At 37.9% G+C, this 22,387-nt stretch overlaps 1 protein-coding gene across 2 annotated transcripts in view; it reads right to left on the bottom strand.

Annotated features, from left to right (window-relative positions):
- PPP3CA (protein phosphatase 3, catalytic subunit, alpha isozyme) overlaps window positions 1-22,387 on the bottom strand; it is a 162,807-nt gene that overhangs the window by 50,750 nt on the left and 89,670 nt on the right. For both annotated transcript variants that reach the window (XM_015569992.1, XM_015569993.1), the window contains exons 4-8: window positions 19,627-19,738; window positions 18,459-18,604; window positions 15,513-15,652; window positions 5,944-6,021; window positions 3,127-3,221 (exon numbers count right to left, since the gene is read on the bottom strand). In XM_015569992.1, the coding sequence (XP_015425478.1) occupies window positions 3,127-3,221; window positions 5,944-6,021; window positions 15,513-15,652; window positions 18,459-18,604; window positions 19,627-19,738 (571 nt within the window). The remainder of the gene's footprint in view (window positions 1-3,126; window positions 3,222-5,943; window positions 6,022-15,512; window positions 15,653-18,458; window positions 18,605-19,626; window positions 19,739-22,387) is intronic.

Raw genomic sequence — 22,387 nt, 5'->3', positions numbered from 1 at the left:
GTAGTAATCAGTCTCTGCCCAGAAAATTACTTGCTTGGGCACTCGCTTCACCAGACTTAATAGAAAAATAATGTTTTAATAAAATAAAACAATATAAACCTGAGTGTTCATATTTTACATACTTTGGTTAAATGATGGGATCATGGTGGGACATGCAAGGTGACCTGAGTTCTGAGTTCACTAGCAATAAATACCCCAGGCGCCTCTCTGGTCCAGGACGAGGACCCCTCATCCCGTCAAAGGGAATGAGCTACTCCTGGTTTTAGATAAAAGGCTTCAAGGTTGAGATTTTGTCTGAGAAAAAAGGCAGCTGCTGCTTGAAAAAAGTTTCAAAAACTTTATACTTTTCCTCTTTCTAAACAAATGTTCACCATTTTTTTTAATGTCTTGAGAGAGAAGAGGAGGAATTCAAACTGATAGTCATTATGACTTTGATTAAATTTAGTTTCAAATCACATCTCTCATCGTTTCTCTTTATATGCCCCTCAGAGACCGAGCCTTTCCCCAGGATAATCAGCAGCCCCCCAGGCAGCAGAAGCCAGCAGCTAGGACCTGACCCATGGTCACAAGGTCTGGACCGCCGGCAGGCTAAAGATAACATTTTGACCTAAGTTATGTTTCAGTTCCTGAGCCCTAAGGTGGAACCACCTCCTGGCTACGTTCCCATGAGTCTGGACGGACGGAACCAGGAAAAGACCTCAGAACTATTCTCAAAACTTGAAGAAATAATTTATGACCCTTTCCTCACCTCTGACCAATTACCTCTCAGCACAACCCCGAACTTCCAACCCATGGAGGACTGTGATTTTGTCCTCTGTAATCTGTAACCTACACGCCACTGGGAGTCAGGTCTCCAGAGCATTCGCTTCCTGTTCCCCTGGATGGCGCCATTCATCAATAAAGTAGCCAATCCTTCTCCACTGCAGCTCTCAGTGGCTGGTGCTTGGCTCTGCCAGCCTCAGGTGGACAAACACTTCCTGTTTTTTAACACAGATCATTTTACCTTAAAAAAAGTCTTTTCTGAGCATGCTAGAAAATTACCCCTTGTCAAATGTACTTAGCATCCGACTCTCTTACTTTATATGTAATCTAATTGTGTCATACATATATATATGCATATATATGTACACATATATGCATATCTATGTGTGTGTGTGTATATATATATATTTACTTATTTAAATCTTCACTGGAGGAAAGGAGGGTGGAGAGGGAAGGGGAAGTGGAGTGAGAGAGAGAAACACAGATGTTAGAGACACATCCATTGGTTGCTTCCCGCACGCTCCCCAACCAGACTGGGAATGGAACTGAAACCAGGGTACATGCTCTTGACCAGGAACTGAACCCGAGACCTTTTGGTCTGCAGGCTGATACTCTTACCCACTGAGCAAACCAGCCCGGGCGTGTCTTACATGTTTATTCAATCACCCAAATGTCCTACTTTGTCAACTGGCTTATAAGCCCTTGGCATACTGAGAACATGTTTTCTTATACTTTGCATGCTTCTCACCACAGAATATGAAAAGCAGCATCCTTTATAGGAACTAGGCTATGAGAAAGGGGGGACAACTGTCCCTTGTCCCCAACATCCATGGTTGTGACAGAACTGCACTGTGCCTACTGAGAATCGAGCTCCCTGGCTCAGAGGAGGCCCCACCACAGTCTAAAGGGCTGTATACTGACGGCATGGCTACAGCTCACTCCCGCCAGCAGGTGTCACTCTCTGGGCTGTGGGGTAGTGGGGGAGAGTCCTGCTCTGAGGAGGACAAAACAGAGGTGTCTGAGGAAAGGGGAGGATCAGGGAGATAAATGGCAGCACTGTAATTACAGGAGGTTTGCCTTTTGGAGCAGGATCCCTGACAGGTCCAGAAGGTATGGGGGTCAGGGTCCAACCCAGAGCAGGAGGAGGTGGGAAGTTTTAAGCAAGAAATCAGGGCACAAGCGAAAAGGGAGGCCTACTTTCCACATTCCCTGTGAAATACAAGACACAAAAAAGACAACCGTCTATTCATAAGGTCTGAGGCCACAGAACAGGCGCTTCACTATCAAGGTGGCCAAGGCCCGCCTCAGGCATCTGGACTCCAGCCTGTGTCAAGGAGCACCTATCACAACTCACTTAGGCATGGGAATGGTCCCTACTCCCAGGCGTTCAGGCTGCCTTCTCCTGCCTCTGCCTGGCTGTATCTCAGCTGGCAAATACTATTTGATTGCTTTTTCTCGTTCCGTCTCCATTTCTCTTAATCTCAGAGAGCCACGCCCAGACATGAACTACCCAGGCCAATGCCAACTATAGGTAATGGCTTTTCCTATTTTACCACCCATTCTGCCACACCTATAACACTTCTCATCATTTTTGAATAAAGAGATTACCTTGATGAAAGGAGATAATGTGTCCCCTGCTCCTCCTTTCTTCCCTGAAGTCAGTAAATAATGCCCTCTTGTTTCCTGGGCTCTTTCAGGCTCACAGGTGTGGAGTTTCAGAAAGGAAGTGCAGAATGCCAAGCCAGAACACCTGGGCCTGAGCCCAGTTCACCAATACCTAACTGAGTGACACTGGGCTAGGCAATTAACCAGGGACTCACTGCAAAATCAAAGGAGCTGGAGGGCTAGTGACCTTTACTTTGAAGTTTAATACAATTTTTAAAAATCTAAATGAATATTTACTTTCCTAGCATAGGATCTGACTCATGGTAGGTTCTCAATACATGCAATTTGAATCTGAATTTCAAGCTATAGATAATGTATGCTTATTTTTCTTGATTCTTTACAAGCACAACCACACTATTCTTATTTAAATCCACACCCTTCTTAAGGGACTTGATTTTGGATTCCTGCCAAGTGTAATTTCTTCCTAAGCCTATAATCTCCAAAGCAGTAGCTGTCAACCCTGCTGTACGTTAGAAGCTCCTGGAGAAAAGTTAAAAAAATAACAGCATCTGGGCCCCACCTTTGACCCACTGAATACTTACCTCTGGAGATACTGTTTGAATTTAGGTCAAACAATAAATGAAAAACTAAAGGGAAAAAGAGGTAACAATGCTTTACTAAAACCAAACCAAAATAAAAAAGCTTAAGAATTATTACATGTATTGTAGACAGTCATACGAGGGATTCAAAACCACTTACCTTTGTTATTGTATACATCTAAGTAGTTCGGTGCTGAGAAAATCGTAATTAGAGAAGGGAAGCCTGTTGTCTGGCTTTTCCTGTACATGCGATACCTAAAAACAATGAATGCAAGTTAGAACAAGTAGGGAAAAAAAACTATAGTATCAAACTGTCAATTTAGAAACACAAAATTAAAATTCAGTTTTATCATTCAAAGAAAATTTGATTATATAGCATTAAACAAACTTTTCTCTCTGAGGTCTGTTATACAACATCAATTCATTTTAGAGGTGAGAATAAAAGCATACACTCATATGTAAAAGTTTGAAATAGGTTTTTCCTAAGTCCAGCAGACACAGTGGAGGGTGGAACTCAGTGAAAATCCATTTCCATGTGTTCAATAGAGAATACAGGCTACTTTTTAGCCCTCTACCTACCACGTTTTTCACAAGCCTGCCAATATATTTGACACAAAAAGACTCAATAAGCAAAGCAATATGTAAATCTTTCCCACAAATAACCAGGCTGATTATTCCATTTATCTACAATATTCTGTTGCAATTATATTTCCCCTTTTGCTCAGCCTAAGTGATTTGCTTTTCAAAGAAAGTTTGATAAAATCTATGGGTTTTATGAATTGAAACTGTTTCTACTTTAGAATTTATTTATTATCAATCTCTTGTGGTGTCTGCAGGCCAAAGATTACTGTTTCAGCAGGGTGATATTTAATCAATCAGTGATGAAAAAGAACATTTGCAAGATCTTTGGAAATCAACCAACAATCCAGTATCTTTTTTTTTTTCTAAGACAAAATAGGACTCTAGTTTCAAATAACCAAAATATACAGAAGATTGGCTCTTTTCCACCAATGTGAAAATATATTTCATAACTTCTATGCAATAGATTTCAGGAATATCAGTTTGGAAACATCCCTATATGGCACATAACAAAATTTTATCATTCCTTGGGTATTGTGTGTCAATTATTTCTGGCATGTCCAATTTAGCTGGGTTTTAGAGGTGCCTCAAATAGAACCTTTTAGTACCAAAAAGATCATTTGATGTGAATACTCAGAGGAATTTATCGGCTGAGATGGATTCCCCATGGTCAACCAAGGTCCCAAATTTTATGAATAATAATATCTTAGTGGTCATTTGCTGACAGGGCCTTCTCATGTATACCAGTTAGAACCTCAGACCAAACTCTTGGCTTTCTGAACTATGGCCTGCTGGTTTAGCTGTCTGACTCAATGACTGCAGGGAAACTCTGGTTTTGTCTTCACGAAGGAGAGAGACCTGCCCTGTCCAATCAGAACTGTACAATTTGGATATCTCATTTACATAAAAAGGACCTAATTGAGAATCTTGGCAGGAATTTTCCCTATAAAAGAAGACCTCCCCTTTGTCTCAGTGGGACACGGTTTAGGTTGCTACCTCAATCTGTCTCCTGGGCTACCGTTACTATTGCTGAAATAAAAGCTTATTATTTTTTATTATACTCTAAAATTACTTTTGGTTTACATTCTAGAATTATTTATTCTGCTTATGGGACTGAGCTTTGTTGGGGGGAAAATCAGAATGTGAAAGACAGTACCACTCTTAATCCTAGCACCTTGAATTTATAAACCAGGGCGGGCTATGGCACCCAATAAAAACAAAGAAACTGGATGACACAATCTCAATTGCCCCAGTGAATCAAGCAACTGCTCATTTTAAACAGAGTTGTTGATTTTAACTGAGGCACATAACATATTTTCAAATAAGCAGATGATTTCAGTGGGATTAAGAGCAGTGTGCCTCGCCTCAACTGCACAGTTGGGACAGTCAGCTGAAAAAGCCTGGAGACACCCCTGCCCTGAAAAGTGAAAAAAATTTCTTTTGAAGATCTGATTGGTTGGGCATACCAACAGTTTACTTCAAACATCAGCAACAACAGCATGGCGCAGGGAATGTTGGGTCAGATTATACCTGTTGACTGAATGCTTGAAAAAAGCTAATTCTGCAAGGAACTTAGGATCTGCCTTGATTCAAGGTCATAACAGACATGGGGTTACTTCAGAATGCAGGCATGTACATTCCCAGTATCAGCACACAGGTTATAAAAAGTACTGTTCCTCCATTTCAGAGAATTCAGAACCTGAAGGGATGAGTTTAAGCATTTGAAGGCAAATACTGCTTTTCAGTGGAGCCTACTTTCCTGGACTTCCAATCCTAAAATTAATTATCCTATTTTTCCCTAGTGCAGATTTAATGCAACATCAAAGTGAACATCTGATATTTCTTAGTTTTCTAAACCCTTAAAATTGGTCTATATTTAAAAATTGATCAGATATTATATGGTGATTTCTGTTAGAGTTAGACTATATGATTCTCCCCATCATTTAAATGTTTCTGTTTTTGTCCGTTAAAATTCTATGGGGACCAAGAATGATATTCTTTAAACAAGAGTACAACATGCAATATCTGTTAAATATTTCTTTGTAATTCTCATTCACCTTGCCAACTAAGACTGGTAATTTACTCACTTCTGGGACAGTGGTAAGAGCAGGAATTGAAATAAGAGGAAGTGCTCTTACAGTGTTTAAGAAAGCCAGCTGAAGTTGTTACCTGTTCAAGCTAAAAACAGAAGAATTTCAAAGGGGACTTGACAATACACCTGCAGCCATTCATTGCCCAGGACCTTGCCATATCTGTGACATCAGAAGACAATTTTAAGACTGAATTCCTTCAGGGACAGAGCCTGGCCAAGGGAACAGCCATAGCCTGAGCGGAGGGAGGGAGTCGTGACAAAGGGACAAGGAATGCATGCTTCCCATAACCCCACAAGACTGCTCACCCTGCATCCTGGGCTTCATGGGCTCGGAGTATAGATAACAAGTTATTGTGCTGTAAGAATTCACAAACAGCCGGGTAACTGCCAGAGACAAAAAGAAGAGAAGCAACTGTTAGGAAATCATTAAAGGGAACAAATTTACCTGTAACATCAGACCTATGTGATCTGATCCAGCATAATGAAACATACATCATTCATGAAACAAGCCTCCTGCCTCTCGAAGGACAGGTTTTCCCCTGCGGCAGAGAAAGCACCCAGAGCTGTACATTTTACATAATGAGAAAGGGCTGGAGGTGCATGAATTGGAAAAAGAAGGAAGGCTATTATATAACAACACCAGAAAAGTGTCCACTTGGAGAGAAAATCAATATTATCAAGTCTACCTTTACACACAGAGTGAACAGAACCACAAATATAACATGAGGATGGAATTTAAAATATAAGCCTCAATTTTCTCAAACACAGCCCTGTTTGTATTTGGATGTGTGTGGGGCCTGAGCATTCCACAGAGAAGACTGAGGGAGTGGGAGAGGGGAAGTGTGGGAAGTCAGGCTATCAACTTAAATATGGTTACATTAATTGACGACATCATTCAAAATCTAACCAGAATTATGGAATTCACAAGGTTTTAAAATGTGTACCTTACATATGTTCAATAGAACTGGATCTTAAATCTTATTCTTTATCTTGACATAATAAAATTATCAAAATTCAATCAAGATAATACTGTCTATTAAGAAAATCTCAAAATGAAAGATGAGAACTTCATTCAAAATGCAATTCAAGTTACAAATTAAATGTGAAAAACCTTTGCAACCACTTTGTCTCTGCTCTAAGATTTTTGAAAGAGATAAATGTATGCCATAAAAATGAACGAATTTTAGGTATTTCAAATCAAAGGACAGCAAGCCCATGCTTGTTTTAATATAAACTGCAGCTATCCACAAACTTGAACTACATATGCCATAGAAGACAATTCAGCAATCATAAAAATAGCACTTAGCAAAAATACTTAGTATATGTCACTCAAATAACTTATCACAAAAGAGAAGTTGAAAATAGTTTTTATGCTACAGATCTTGTAAGAATTAGCTAAGCAACAGGAAAAAAAATAACATTAAGATGGCATACCATTGTAGAAATCCTGTATGACAAAAGGCTAATATGCAAATCAACCAAACAGCGGAATGACTGGTTGCTATGATGTGCACTAATCTTCAGGAGGCAGACGCTCAATGCAGGAGCTGCCCCCTGGTGGTCAGTGTGCTCCCACAGGGGGAGGGCCTCTCAGCCAGAAGCCAGGCTCAGGGCTGGCGAGCGCAGTGGGGGGGGCGGCGGGAGCCTCTCCCGCCTCCATGACAGTGCTAAGGATGTCTGACTGCCAGCTTAGGAGCGGGCCTAAGCTGTCAGTCGGACATCTCCCAGGGCTCCCGGATTGTGAGAGGGTTCAGGCTGGGCTGAGGGTTCCCTCCAGGTGCAAGAATTTCATGTACTGGGCCTCTCGTAGTGATTATAAAAAGGTGAGGTCTTTGGTAAAAGTAGGTTCTGAACCCAAAAAATAGTCTTTTGCATGTACACACACACACACACACACACACACACACACACGGATGATTCTAAATGTTCCTTCCCTATCTCTTTATGCTGTTTACTTATATATCTTATGCCCTCATAAGGCTTCTTTTAAAAGAGTCTACTGCCCTGTTGTTACCTTGTAAGACAGAGGTTGTTTGTTCAGGCCTATCACTTTTGCCCTTGGGAAATGGCTTGGCTGCTCTTTATTTTACTCTTTTCCTTTTGGAAGAACTTATACTAGTCTTATGAAAACAGAATTTTAATATATTTTCTTTATGCTTTGTTTCCTTTATGTGTTTAAGCTAGTTTTCTTCCATGGAACTATATTCTGATTTCTAATGGAAATCTGAAGAAAATGAAATCAACCCAGCAGCATACTTCTAGGTTAATGGCATTAAGTAAGGACACATTCATTCTTTCTTAGAGGGAAAAAAATTTTTTTTTAAGAAAATCTTTAGAAATTTAAAAGCACAAGCAAGCAAAACTCAAACTTTCTAAGAATTACACATATTTTTCAAAATAAATTATAAAAAGTACTTGATTATCAACTAGATTCTCATTATTGGTAAGCTACCTGCCTGGGATACATTATTTTTAATAATATTAGGGGGGAAAACTTTACAATATTTTCATGTTTTTTAATGGATATGATGGAAACCAAAAAGTGTTCAAGATGAAAAACATTTTAAAAAGATATTGCCCTGGCTGGTGGCTCAGTTAGTTTGAACATTATCCTGTATGCCAAAAAGTTGCCGTTCAATTCATGGTCAGGGCATATACCTAGGTTTGAACCCCAGTTAGAGTCTGTACAGGAGGCAACCGATTGATGTTTCTCTCTCTCTCTCTCTCTCTCTCTCTCCAACAACAACAACAACAACAATAAAACTAAATCCTTGGGTAAGGATTTAAAATTTTATTTTAAATCCTTGGGTAAGGATTTAAAATAAAAGTAGAATGCTAGAAAAAACAGAATCACAACACCTTACCTCCATAGAGTTGGAAATCACTTATTCACCAACAATTTATCAAAGGCTCACTGGCGAGTCTGTTCCCTTTGTTAGAAGACTGTATTTTGCCCAGGGATGGGAGATAAGATAAGTGTAAGGTGTGGTTTCTATCTTGATAGTATCTACAATGTAAAATATTTTTTTAAACTAAAAAAAAAACCCCTGTGTATGAATAAAAATACATTTAAGATAAAATAGTACAAATTTTGAGACTCAATATAGCAAGAAAAGAAAGCATAGGGGTCTGAGAAAATCTTTATGAAAACTACCTAACTCATGGCAGGTCTTCTTTTTCCTGCCTCTTCTTTGCACCGATAAGGTGAGCTTCCATGTTCTGTGCCCACCAAAGAGAAAGAGCCCCTCTTCCTCCAGACTGATCAGCCCAAGTCTGACTCCATTGTCTTCTGAGCTGAGGGCTGGCTGGATCGCAGCCCCACTCACACCCCTCCATGGGCACCCTTGTCAGGCGCAATCTGTCTGTCTGAGGTGACCCTGGAATGATTTTGTTCAACCCAGTGGCCTAGAGATGTCTGACACCAGACCAGCTGCAAGGACTGGGGAAGACCGATGATGCTTTTGGGCTTCTGATGTTCATTTACCAGCATCCATGCTGTGTTTGGGAAGAAGTTATCTTCTCTAAAACTGTTGTTGTTGAATTGGATCATAATGATTCCTTCAGCTTTAGAGAATGCATCTTCTCTGAGAAAAAGGAAGGTGAAAATTTCCATGGAATAGTGGAGCTCCTTAGATCTGGATTCTTATTCCTATTTTATGTGAAGACTTTGGGAAATGGTTTAATATTGTTGTTTAACCTCATACAAATAAATCATGTCAACTGTAAAAACGCACACAGTATCATTTATTTCACAGACTCCGGATAACGATGAAATGAGTTTGCAATATATACATTTCTTAGGCCAGTGCCTGATGCATAGTAGTAGACTTTTTACAACTCCTAAGTTTCTCCCCATCACCATAGTGTGGAAGGAAGAATCAACACAGAATGGTGAGTTAGCAACCCTAGACTCTAACAGTAGATGTTGTATTTATTAGTTGCGACTTATGTAAGATCTTAAAGGAAATGATGTACAGAGATTAGCAGATAGGAAGTGGTGAGAATACCACCAAGAGAGGGAGAGGGACAGGAAGTAGACTGAGCATTAACGAAGAGGAAGGAAGTAGAGAGACACATGTGAGCTATGGTAGAAAAAATGACTTGGCACTAGAGAAAACAGCTATTACATGCATTCAATTTATCCTCTTATTTTTGTTTCTTGCAATGTGAAATTATATTTTAGACATTGATTTCAACCCCCAAGATTCTGAGCTCTGTAACCATGATATAGCCAGCAGGCATTATTTTAATGCCTTTTTATGCTCTTATGTCCTAACATACTCTCCCTGAGTGCCTTTTCCTTCTGGAGTGGCATCCTCTCCTGCCAAGCCTATTATTGCTTGTGAACCCTTCCCTTCAAACCTAACTAACCCTGAAGGGTACAAAACTGCGGCAGCCACCATGTTTTCATAACATGTGAAAGCAATATATCACCTGCCATGTAAATTATGTGTATACGTCTGCTCTCCAGCAGCAGTGAATGCCTTAAAAGACACACAGATTTGTTTTCATACCCTAAATGCTTAGTAGCCATTTACCCGCTAACTGGAGCTCACAGTTAATTTCTGGAGTTGCCCCAACAGGAGCAATTAAGCAGGTGAGAGAAGCAAAGAGTTTCTTTCCCTCAGTGGCTTCAGCAAAGCAGAGGCAGGTAACCTGCCACCCCTGCTTAAAAGACCAGGAGGAAACCTTCACCCTCTGCTATCCAGCCCAGGAGGACAGAGGACTCTGCCCGACTGTCCTGCTCCTCCTCCACCTCCTAGGCTGGCAGTGGGGACTCAGCCCTTGGGGGTCCGGCGTTGCCCAGATACTGTTAGGCCGATGTTTTCCTAGGACTTGCTCTGTTACTCTCTTTGCCCCAGGGTTCTCCAACTAATTTCATTTTATCCACCAGGGATCCAGTCTGGAAGGGCTCTGACGTTTCCTGCCAGAACTGCACCAGGGCCTGAGTCCTCACTTGCACCTGGCCGCCAGCTGCCTCAGGAGTGGTGAGCAATTTTTACTGAAGGCAAACTTTTCATTGAAGTGTAACATCTATACAGAAAACTGCACAAAGCAGAAGATTACACACTGGTGACCTTTCCAAAGTGAAAAACCTTTGCAACTAGCACTCAGATCAAGACACAGAAGGTTTCCTAAACCCCAGCAACTTTTTGTCTCTCCTCTGAGTCACTATCACCTCCTCACTGAGGGTGACCACCATGCTGGCTTTTAACAGCATATAGATTAGCTTCTCCAACCTGGAGCTCTTACTTCAATGGGATCATCTAGGCCAGTGATGGCGAACCTTTTGAGCTCGGCGTGTCAGCATTTTGAAAAACCCTAACTTAACTCTGGTGCCGTGTCACAGATAGAAATTTTTTGATATTTGCAACCATGGTAAAACAAAGACTTATATTTTTGATATTTATTTTATATATTTAAATGCCATTTAACAAAGAAAAATCAACCAAAAAAATGAGTTCGCGTGTCATAGGTTCGCCGTCACTGATCTAGGCTGTACTCTGGATTGCCTGCCTTTATCCACTCATCATTATACTTGTGACATGCATCCATGTTGTTATGTGCAGCTCTGTTTAACTCATCCTCATTTGCTGTATTTAGTTATTTAAATATGCTATAATTTATTATTCATTCTACTAACTGGGCATTTGGGTTGTTTCCATTTTTTGGCTATTCAAGTACTGCTGCTATGAACAATCTGGTGTTTTGGTACACATATGTACATAATTCCAGCGGATAATAAAATAGGAGTGGAATAGGTTAGTTATATGAATATTCTACTTTAGTGTATACTGAACCTGCTAACTGTAACTTGGGATTAGAGACCATTCAGGTGGGCATCCTTCTAGAGTTCATAGTATTATTGTCCTCAAATTTTCATAAATACCAATTCCTCTGCTTGCAAGAGCCTAACCTTCCCTACTATCTCTGGTTGGATAGGTTCTACTTATCCGTTAAAATTTACAGTTATTACATTTAATAAAATTTACATTCCCTTAAACTCTAATCCATCCCTATTTGGGTTAGGTAACCCAGGTGTGTGTGTGTGTGTGTGTGTGTGTGTGTGTGTGTGTGTTTGTGTATGTGTGTGATGACCTCCACATTTATCACAGCACTAACCCACCTGGCATTTTACTTGTCAATTTCTGCTTATTGATCTCTGGCAACTAGACTGTATTCCCTTGAAGGTAGAGATTCTCAGTATTTACAAAATCTCACAGAAGGCATATATATAGTGTGTGCTGATATAATGATTGTTAAATGATTGAATGAATGAATGAATTCTCAGAAGATACCCACGAATGGAACAGTGTGAATTGAGGGGTGGGGGATGAAGGATGTTGTACAATCAGGTGTGATTTCAACAGACTAAAAATGAAGGCTTTGAAATTAGAGTGGGAGGGAGGGAAGGCAAGATGGTCCAGATGCTGGTGATATTATAAAAAGGGTCAATAAGATGTGTTGATTGGTGGTGATTTCAAAGCAAGAAGAAAAAGGAAATATATTCCCTAAACTGCATGACTGTTAGGATGAACTATTACCAGAAACAAAAAATGGGAGATTCTCTAGTGGGGCTTAAGCAAGTGGGAAAGTAAATAATAAGCTTTTCCAGGCAAAGTGAATTTAGGTTAAGGTGACAATGGAACATCTTAGACAAAATATTTCCAGCAGACAACTAAAAATAGAGAGGTCAAGCTCAGGAAAAATAAAGAGATGAAGGGGCTAGATGTAGATCTTGTAGTTAAACCACAGAGGTTACAGTGAAGCTAAGGGAATAGGTGAGGTTCCTGAAAATATGTGAAGAAAACAATGTCAAAAGCAGGAGGAATACCAAGAAAGAGGCAGCAGAAGAGGCAAGGACCGGGTTTTAAGGGAGAGCCAGGATTTGTGGAAAAGAGGAGCCAGAGCATTTCAAGGTGGAAGGTTGATGGGGTGTCAATTACAGAAGAGAAGTTAAAGGCTACTGATCTGTGATGAACAGACTGGTAGTTGAGTGAACTGTAACTTGCAACTTCAAATCTCAGAACTTTAGATGTCTGCTTTAACTCACTTCTTTTGAAGGCAGCTAAACCTAGAACACAGAGCTTATGTGATTCATCCAAGGCAGACATATAAACTGACAACCCAAGATCCTAATCCAGCCAACAGTTTTGTTGGGACTACATGAAAATGAAATTTTACCTCCAATTTGTTGTGATCCTCATTAATCTTTACAATGGAACACTTGGCCTGCTTCAAGTATCTCACTTACCTGCCTCAAAATGTTAGGCATTAGCACATGCAAACTCTGGTCTAAGGCTATAAAGATAATAGTAGCACTTAGGCAAAAATAATGTTTTTATGGGTTCTTTCCTCTCTGTTACTTTGCCCATTTTCTATAACTCACCAACAGCATTAAAAAATTCTACTAATGCATTTTTCTGTATAATTTCATTTTATTTAAATCATGGCCCAAGCAATGTGTAGATCATGAGTAGGGTGGAATGGAAAATTAAATATGCAAATTTAATATAAACATGTGAAAAATAACTGGGAGTTGTGGATCAGGATCAGTGCCGATCACCCAGAAAGGTAATTGTCACCAAGTTTCTCCACCATTTTTTGTTGTTGTTGTTAATCCTCACGTGAGGATATTTTTCCATTGATTTTTTAGAGAGAATGGAAGAAAGAGAGAGAAGCATCCATGCGAGAGAGACTTATCAATTAGTTGCCTTCGCACACTCCCCAAGGTACATGCCCTGCAACCAAGGTACGTGCCCTTGACTGGAATTGAACCCGGGACCCTTCAGTCCATAGGCCAATGCTATCTCCATTGAGCCAAACCAGCTAGGGCTCTACTAATTTTTTTGTTCCCTGTGCCCCTCTAGTCAGCCTTACAAACCAAGACTACAAAGAATGCCTTGGCACCTTCATGATGGCACTAAAATCAAAAGGATCAACAAGCTCTAGGAGAATAAGAGTCATTTTTCTCTTTCTTAGATAAAACATAACCCAGATGGCTTTACAATTAGTCAGTCTATAGGCTGTGAATTTAGATATTCAGCGTTTGTTATGGCTAAAGAGCTATTAACAACCTCTAATGAGAGGAGTTAAATAATCATTTTGTTGAGAACAAAAGTGTGAAAACATGCATAATCATCTCTTGGCCTTTTTCTCTGATGTAAACACATCTGTGTCTGTATTCACCAAATAAAAATACCAAAACTTATGTAAGTTCAGTACAAGACTTTATATTTAGAGTATGATTTATTTAAAAAGCTGACTCAGAAAGCTAATAAAAGAGGTCATATTATGAATTAAAGAAAGATTAATGCAATATGGCTTAATATTAAAATTAAGAGGCTTAGATTTTGTTTGACATTATATTATTGAAGCACAATTCCGTGGTATCCAGTAGGTAATTTAAATACTCACCGGTATACTTAGGGATTCAACACCAGATTCGAAAAATTGAACATCTGGCTTTGATATATTTCAACTATATTTAACTTTTCACTAAAAAGCTTGAACATCTTTACTAACAGATTACTCCCAAATTAACTAATTACTGAAAAGAAACCTTAGGCTTCTTAGAAATCCTACACTACGCTTCTTCATTTCAGCCAAAATAGACTCATTAGACTTGATATCCAAATTAAATAAATGAATTGTAAACTTTCTGGTAAATAAGCTTGGAACAAACCTCTTTATTAATATTTCTATCAAAAACTACTCTTTGATTAATGCTTTACAGTATACAAGACTTTCTGCTCAGAAACTTCAATTTCCCAATCATATCAAGAGATGAATAAAAGAAAACTATTTCTTCTCCATAAGGAAAACTTAATGTATGGAACAACATGTTCTGCCATTGAATAAACTCTGATCAATGTTATGCAGAAGGATGATATCTGCTTACTCTAGAGACAGAAGGTATGTGGCCCAAACCCATGACAGAATGCTCCCAGCCTTGCCATTTGCCTAGCTGCCAGTGCTGGAAATGAGCATAAACTTCAGTGAACATCAGTTTTGGTTTTTAAGGATTTTTAAAAAGACTATGTATTCTAGAACTTAAAATTCTCAATTCCATGATCTCTTTCTCTCTTTGAACTGTATGTCTGATAATAAGGGAACCTAGGGAAATAGAGGGTAATCAAATGCAGTAGGCTGAAAATGACATAAGATGTCAGGAAAATCGTGGAGATACACAAAAACCCAACTGTGTTGTTTTCTTCTCTGAAATGTTATGGAATGGGCAAATTCCCATACACTGGCAAATGTAAAAATTACTATAAAACTTTTTTCAATGTAACATGTCTATGTGCCAACAATAAGTTTACTTATGGCACCTATATACTAAGTTGCTGCTAATGTTAATTTAGCCAAGAACTCTGATAAATTTAAGAAATTTTAAGAATAACGCCAATACAATTTAATTCAGCAAATTATTTTTTCTGATTTAACTTTTAAAAATTGATTATAAAATTTTAAAGTATAACATAATTGAGTGAAAAAGTAAATGCTGGCATTGGATTTTTTTCTACAGTTCTTGAAACAAATTTTCTACTACTAGTATATCCTAGTTACTTTCTTCTTCAGCTCCTTTGCCACCCTGACATCACATGCCTCTTTTATGTCTTTTCTATTCTTCACAGATATTATTATATCTATATAACTTATGTAGATATATTTCATTTCTTATCTATTTATTTATAGTTTCATTTTGCAAGTGCTAAGAACTCATTTGAACCAGGCTTTCGAAGTGACCCTTTCATTTATAGTTGTTTCCTAGAGAACATATGTAAACATCCTAAATAAATCAAACGCGGGGACTGATACATAACAAATGTATGAAGGACACGTGCTCCAGCAGGCGGGCGCTGCATGCTCACCTGTAGAAGTACGAACACCCCCTGACTGTGTTGTGAGTGAAATGTTCCTGAGTCTTCTCATTGCCAAAGTCCTCCAGGGGGTCTGACCACAGGATGTCGCACATAGGTCCATATGCAGGTGGTTCTTTGAATCGGTCTAACTAAGAAAAAAAGAAGACGGAGAGCAAAATACTAATCTTTGGAAACTGGGAATTCAGAAAACAAAAGAGACCAGAAATTTGCAATATCCAACTTCCTCTCCCCAAGCAGAGAGAGCTAGTGAGCTGCCTCACTCTCCTCCTGTCAGCACCCCTTCCTCTTCGGTTCCTCCCCATTCTTCTACTCTTCATCTTTCAAATTGTCCTTCCTTCCTCATCCTCATTAGCTCATTTATCTGTCTTCATCTCACCCTATACCTCCCTCCTGTCTCTTTAATTCATAACTGTTTACTCTTTTTATTCCCTTTCTCCCTTTTATCTTTCTCTTTTCCCCTAACTTACCTACCTTAATGTTTTAGTCATGATCAATTGATATGACTCTACATGTGTTTCATTTCCTGAGGGAGAAATTTTATTTTATTTTATTTATTTCATTTTATCTTTGGGGAAATTTCTATTACTGCTTCCATTAAGATGTGATTTAGAAATCTGGATGAAGACAACTTATGGTGTTTATATTTAACAATATGATTTGGAGAACAGGTGGCTTTCATTTTAAGAGGAGCACTTGCTATATGACATTTTGGATGTTCATTCATTAGGGGCTATCTAGGTATTTAATTAATCTACAAGCCTATTCTAGTTTATCTTACTGGTTACAAACCAAGAATAATGATAAGCAGTAAAATAAATCCAACTTTAAAATTTAGCTGTTTTTTTCTTCTGCTCACAGTTCTAAACTCTGTAGTTTTACTTGAAGCTTTCATATGAAATCCATTCCAGCTATAAATGGTTAGCAAAGTCATATTTCAATTTTAAAAGCTGCACTTAGAATGTATGAGCAATACAACTGCAAATGACATTTCACCAACAATTTATAACCCTGTCACTTTCCTTTAATTTATCTTGATTTAACCACAATTAAAGGATTTTTAGTAAAGTTAGCAGATATTATATTCTCTTAAAAATAAATGCATAATTTCATTAAGGATTGATATTCTCAATAGTCGATACTTTAACATGAAAAAAATACCCATAGGGATGGGGGAGAGGTGGATATATAAGGCTGACAGCCAATCAAATTATCATTTTTTCCTGAGACATAAAAGGGGATGTAAATCATGGTTTTGCTGCACACCATTTTTTTTATTAGTATCTAAAAAGAATGAAGCAATATTTCACATTCTCAACACCCAATAAAAAACTTCAAGCAAGACCCTCTATATTTCAATCATTATGTTATTCATAAAACATGCATTGCAAACTTAGACTTGTTTAAGAGATTTAAATAATGTATGCCTTTGGAGCAATTCTTTCGAGGAAAATAAATGCTTGCCCATAAAAATGGGAAATTTCTTTCTGAGAAACAAGGACTTACTATGAGGGGCAGAACAGCACAGGACGGGAGGCTTCTGATGAAAGTGAATCCCCAGCTGAAAGTTTGGTAAGGCAACCAGAATATAGAATTTCTTCTGGAAAAGTTACAAAATGCTTTCTAAAGCGAATACTCTCTACAGTAAGAATAAACTAAAAATTCATTAAATAAAGGAAGTGTGGCACTCTGATGGCTACATGTCAAAATGCAAAAATCATTTTATGGGTAAATCTAGAGCTTAATGACATACAAGAAAATTGAACATAATACCTGAAACATGCCAGTCCTGGGGACAGTAGATGATATTTTAAAAGTCCAGTTAATTTATGAGAAGCTTGGTTATTTATTTCAGGAGCCCATTAAATTGCAGAACAAATCAGGTTACATTCATGCAGAACGTGAACCACTTTATACTTGAACTCCATGACCACACCGCATTACTACCGTACTAGTGCCCTGTTTCCATAGTACGTTAAATACAGAGCAAATACCTATGCTCTCTGTGCTATAGAGCACCAGAAGCAGATGTGTCTTTAAAAAGGGACACAAACACATAAAGCGGAAAACTAAGGTTTATATAATGTACTTTTGTTTGATTTTTTAAAAATAAAAATCAGGTATTTTCTTTCTAACAGAAAAGTAAATAAACTATTATTTTTACACTTGAAGACTTCAACCTTCATGACAGTAGAATTTGAATGTTTTTCTTCTGTAAATATAGTTTTTCTTTAAAACCAATGAACTTTTAAAAGAATATTGAGCATAATCAAAGAAATAAAAGACTGCCTCTTCCACTAGATAAAATTATCCCATATTATTGCCTTTTCTCATATGAAACATACTTCCACATTCAAATTAATCATCTTTTTGTTGCTTAAAATAACAGGGACAGCCAATGTTAAATTAAGTAGAAAATGCCTCTTTAAAAAAATCGACTGTTTTTACCTAGACCCTCAATGTGATCAATAGAATATTCTTATTGGCTTTGTTAAAGTTTTAAGCTGTAACAGATAAATTGAAAAAAAAAAGTAATAATGTGAACATACTTTAAAGGTCAAGTTGTGATATTTCCCCCAAGAGGAAAGCAACGTTTTGTAACTATAATATACCATGAATACACAATGGGCTCTGTTGGAAGCAAACCAAAAGGAAATGAAAAGATGTATTTTTTATTTTTTTTAAAGAATAAAATATTTTACATTTCTAATAACATGTCAAAAGGTAGGATGAGGTTTTAAAGATGAAAACTCTTCTAAATATAAATGTATCTTACTTTCTAGAAAAAAAGTTTAATACACAAAAAGAGATTCATGACGACTTTTAATCATTTTAGTTCAAAAGGATAAAGTTAGTGATAAAGGCAGGGAGATCAATGCCTTCTCCTTATTACTGAAGCACAGAGAAAGATCAGACTTGGAAAATAACAGAACTTACTTTTCTGATATCGTCTAAAGTGTTAATCTCTGGAGACAGACCGCCGTGTACACACAGGAACTGCTGGTTCATCAGAGCAGCCAGGGGCAGGCAGTCAAAGGCATCCATACAGGCATCGTAGACGCGTTCTGAATACTTTATTTTACCTTTTAAACGATGATTTTAAAAAATATTTACTCTCATGATATCATAGCTAGAGTCATTTCATTGAAACAGTTTTTTTTTAATGTTTTCTTGCCAGAGTCATATTCGCATATATCTACACACTGCAAAGTTCCAAAACATGATTAAATCAGACTTTTTAAGGAGTTATATGTAAACCTTTTTATCTATTTTTGTTGTTGTTGTTCATCTATGTTTTTCAGTTTTTAGTTACTTTTTGTAGAGCAGAGGAGAGAAATTTTGTATATGTCCTTGCTATTTATCTGCAGATATATCTCAAAATAAGTATATACGATCAGGAGACCAATAGAAAGATGACTGTAAAGCTGGCTGGTTTTCCTTAATGGTCTTACAGAAAACCAGAGGGCAAGAAATTCTCTAAAGTTGTTTCTGCACACTGACTGGTATCTAATGTTTGGAGAGAAGTCACTATGCTCCACTGACTATAGAACTAAATGACAGAGACAATTTTAAGTTTCACTGGACAATGGGGAAAACTGAGAGGAGGACTTTATAAAATGCATATGGAGTCCCTGTCACTCCTAGCGTCTGTGTCTAAAGGAGAAAGTCATCTTTAATCCTATAAAATCCACTGGAAGCTAGTAAATGTACGGCATCCAAAAACAGGGGCACAAGGTTGAATCTCCCTCCATTTGCTTTTCTGGAGTTAGTTGAGCTTGAAGAATATGATCATTATTTCAAATAGTAGTATTCTGGCTGGTTTTTAAAAGATAAATCAATCACTGTTTCTTATGATAAATTGCATCAAATATTAATTCAAAGTTTTAGATCACTTTATAGATAATTAGAATTAAAAAGAAATTCTACATTCTCTTAACTATCCATGCTTAGAGACAAATATGGAATGGCATAAAATAGTGTGTTTTTTAAAAATTTGTTTTCTTTGAAGCAATAGATCATATGTTGAAATGTGCACTTAGTATGGATTCAAATGATTATTTAGCACTTATGGTATTAAAGGAAAAGAGACTTGAAATATACTTACATTCTTGTTTAAATGTGAAATATTCTGTTAGATGTCTACATTCATGATTTCCACGAAGTAAAAACAGTGTTTTGGGGTAAAGAATTTTCAATGCCCACAAATACAGCACACACTGAGAAAAAAAAATAAGAATATAAAAATATATATTGCATCATTATATTTAAGCATCCCATTGCTGACATCAATCAAATGAGCTACTGTGACCAAAAGTCCCCAAAAGGCTAGATCTCATTAAAGAGGACACTGAAAATCAAGCAGAAAACATTCCATCCGTATAAGGCCAAGGTTTATGTATACTAAAATGTATACAAACACTGAACATCTATGCAGCACGAGAAAACTATGGACTGCACAGTCTTTTAGAAAGCCTGAATGAAAATATACTAAAAATGACAATATACTGATGTAAAAGTATGACAAGAAATGTGATTAGCAATCAATGAATAAAATAAAGACACCTCTCTATAAAGCTAATTACTATTTTTTTAAAAAAATCAGGTACAGGAGGAAGCTGATCGATGTTTCTCTCTCATCGATGTTTCTAACTCTCTATCTCTCTCCCTTCCTCTCTGTAAAAAATCAATAAAATATATTAAAAAAAAAAGGGGGGGGGGAATCAGGTACAGCCCTGGGTGGTGTGGCTCAGTTGGTTGGGCAGTATCCTGTGGCCTGGAGACTGACAGTTTGATTCCCAGTCAAGGCACATGCCTGGGTTCTGTGCTTGATCCCTGCTAGGGAATATGTGGGGGACAGCTGATCTATGTTGTGCTCTCACATCGATGTTTCTCTCTCTCCCACTCTCCCTTCTGTCTCCAAAAAATCAATAAAAAATCTTAATAGTTTTAAAAAAATCAGGTAAAATGGAAAAACTGGAAAAGAAAGGCAAAACCAAATTCGGAAGCAAACACTGACAAGCTCAGGCTAACTTGAATAGTGTCTATATTTTCCTTATGTTCCCTCTTTTACCTCCATTACCTTGTCATTTATTTCAGTGCCACTGGTATATTAAGCCTTAAGTGCTTTTATATGTAAAAATAATTAAACTAAAGGTCAGGGACTATCACTATAAACGTTGCCAATTGCTAGGGGAAACATTTCATATACTACCTTATAATGTGCAAATTTAGTTACTTGGGTATTTTAGTTTGTGTGAAAATAAGGGCCAACTATGAAATAACTGGATTTGGAGTAAACCTACATTGACACTGTCTTCCTAGTGTGTGCTCAAATAACTGGATACTCAAATAACAACATCAATTTCATTATCCTCGACGAACATTCATTAAGAACCCACAGGGAACAGAAAACCACTCTTAGAAAACAAGTATGCTGTTTTATCCTCACTATGTTTAAGTTTTAAAAGTGAAGCTAAGAATATATAGAACCACAAACATATTGAGTCAAGTCTGATTTTGGTTACTAAAATCTGAAAACTGAAAAACATAGTATTTACATTTTACTAAAGAGCTTTCCAACATACAGTAAACATGCTAGATAATGCCCACAGGAAAAAGCTACCGGCAATTCATTTGCTGTGCTACCTGTGAAGAATAACCATGTCTAACACTTTATCAAATAAGTGGAAATAACTATGTTTGAATATATAAACCAAGTTTTGGAGAAAATACTAATTATCAGAAAAAGTATGTATTATTGTGCTTTTCAAGCAAGATATTATATCCAAGTTTGTGATTAAAGTAAACAAAAATAGGGGGTTGACATCAAATTATAAATACACATTTATGTATATATACAGATATATATATATATACATATATTTAATTTTCTAATTACCCTTCCCTGACTATAGTTATTAGCTAAAGTTCATGTGAAAAATGATATTACTATTTCTGAGAAGTTGACCAAGTGGCTTATCCAGGTGATCTTTAAAGCATCATAATCTGCTGACATGTGTAAAAGTTCCCTGTTATCTCAGTGGGTAGTACTGTGGTTCAGTGCATCTCAGATTACTGTGTGTCAGGTTTTATAGATGCACTTACATCTAGATATATAAAAATCCAGCAACCAGAATGCCTTAACAATTAGAAAGATAGGTTGCTATGACGCCTACTGCAGCCAGTGAACTGACCCAATTGGGAGGGTGGGGCTGGCCGGCCCCTCCCCCCAGCTGGCCCAGTCCTGATCAGGCCCCAATTGGGGTGGGCCAAACTGCCAACCTCCTGTTGTCTCCTCCTCCCGACAGGCCCAGCCCTGATCTGCCCCGGTCCGGCCAGCCTGACCCCATCCATGCATGAATTTGTGCACTGGGTCTCTAGTGTTGATATATATATATATATATATATACACTCTCCCAAATATGTTTTAACTTTTGATATCTAATTTTTTAATAGAAATGGTCATGTACAGTCTTTAAAAATTATACTTACTTGTTGAAATTGCTACATTTAATGTGTGCTGTTTCTATATGAGGGAAAGAATATATGTGTTGGCTATACTGTCCCTACTTTTTAGAAAGGTTTTCTTTATCTGTAACTAGAGTCCCAGTGCATGAATTCGTGCACATGTGCAGTCCCTCTGGGTGGCCTGCAGGGATCGGGCCGAAACCCTCAGCCTAATGCCACTTGCAACTCCTACCTGTTGCTCCCGCTCATCTCGGCCCCACTGTGCCTGCCATGGGCTCGTGCCCAATTAGTCCTGATTGGGAGAGGCTCAGCGCTCGCCAGCCGTGAGTCCTGCATCTGGAGCCCTCCCAAGGGGAGTGGCCTGTGGGATCGGGCTGAAACCAGCTGCCCGCCATCCC

This window comes from Myotis davidii, unplaced genomic scaffold, assembly GCF_000327345.1.
Source record: "Myotis davidii unplaced genomic scaffold, ASM32734v1 scaffold226, whole genome shotgun sequence".
Classification (NCBI taxonomy): Eukaryota; Metazoa; Chordata; class Mammalia; order Chiroptera; family Vespertilionidae; genus Myotis; species Myotis davidii.
The sequence above is the reverse complement of the archived record's forward strand: the minus strand, read 5'-3'. Positions and strand labels throughout refer to the sequence as shown.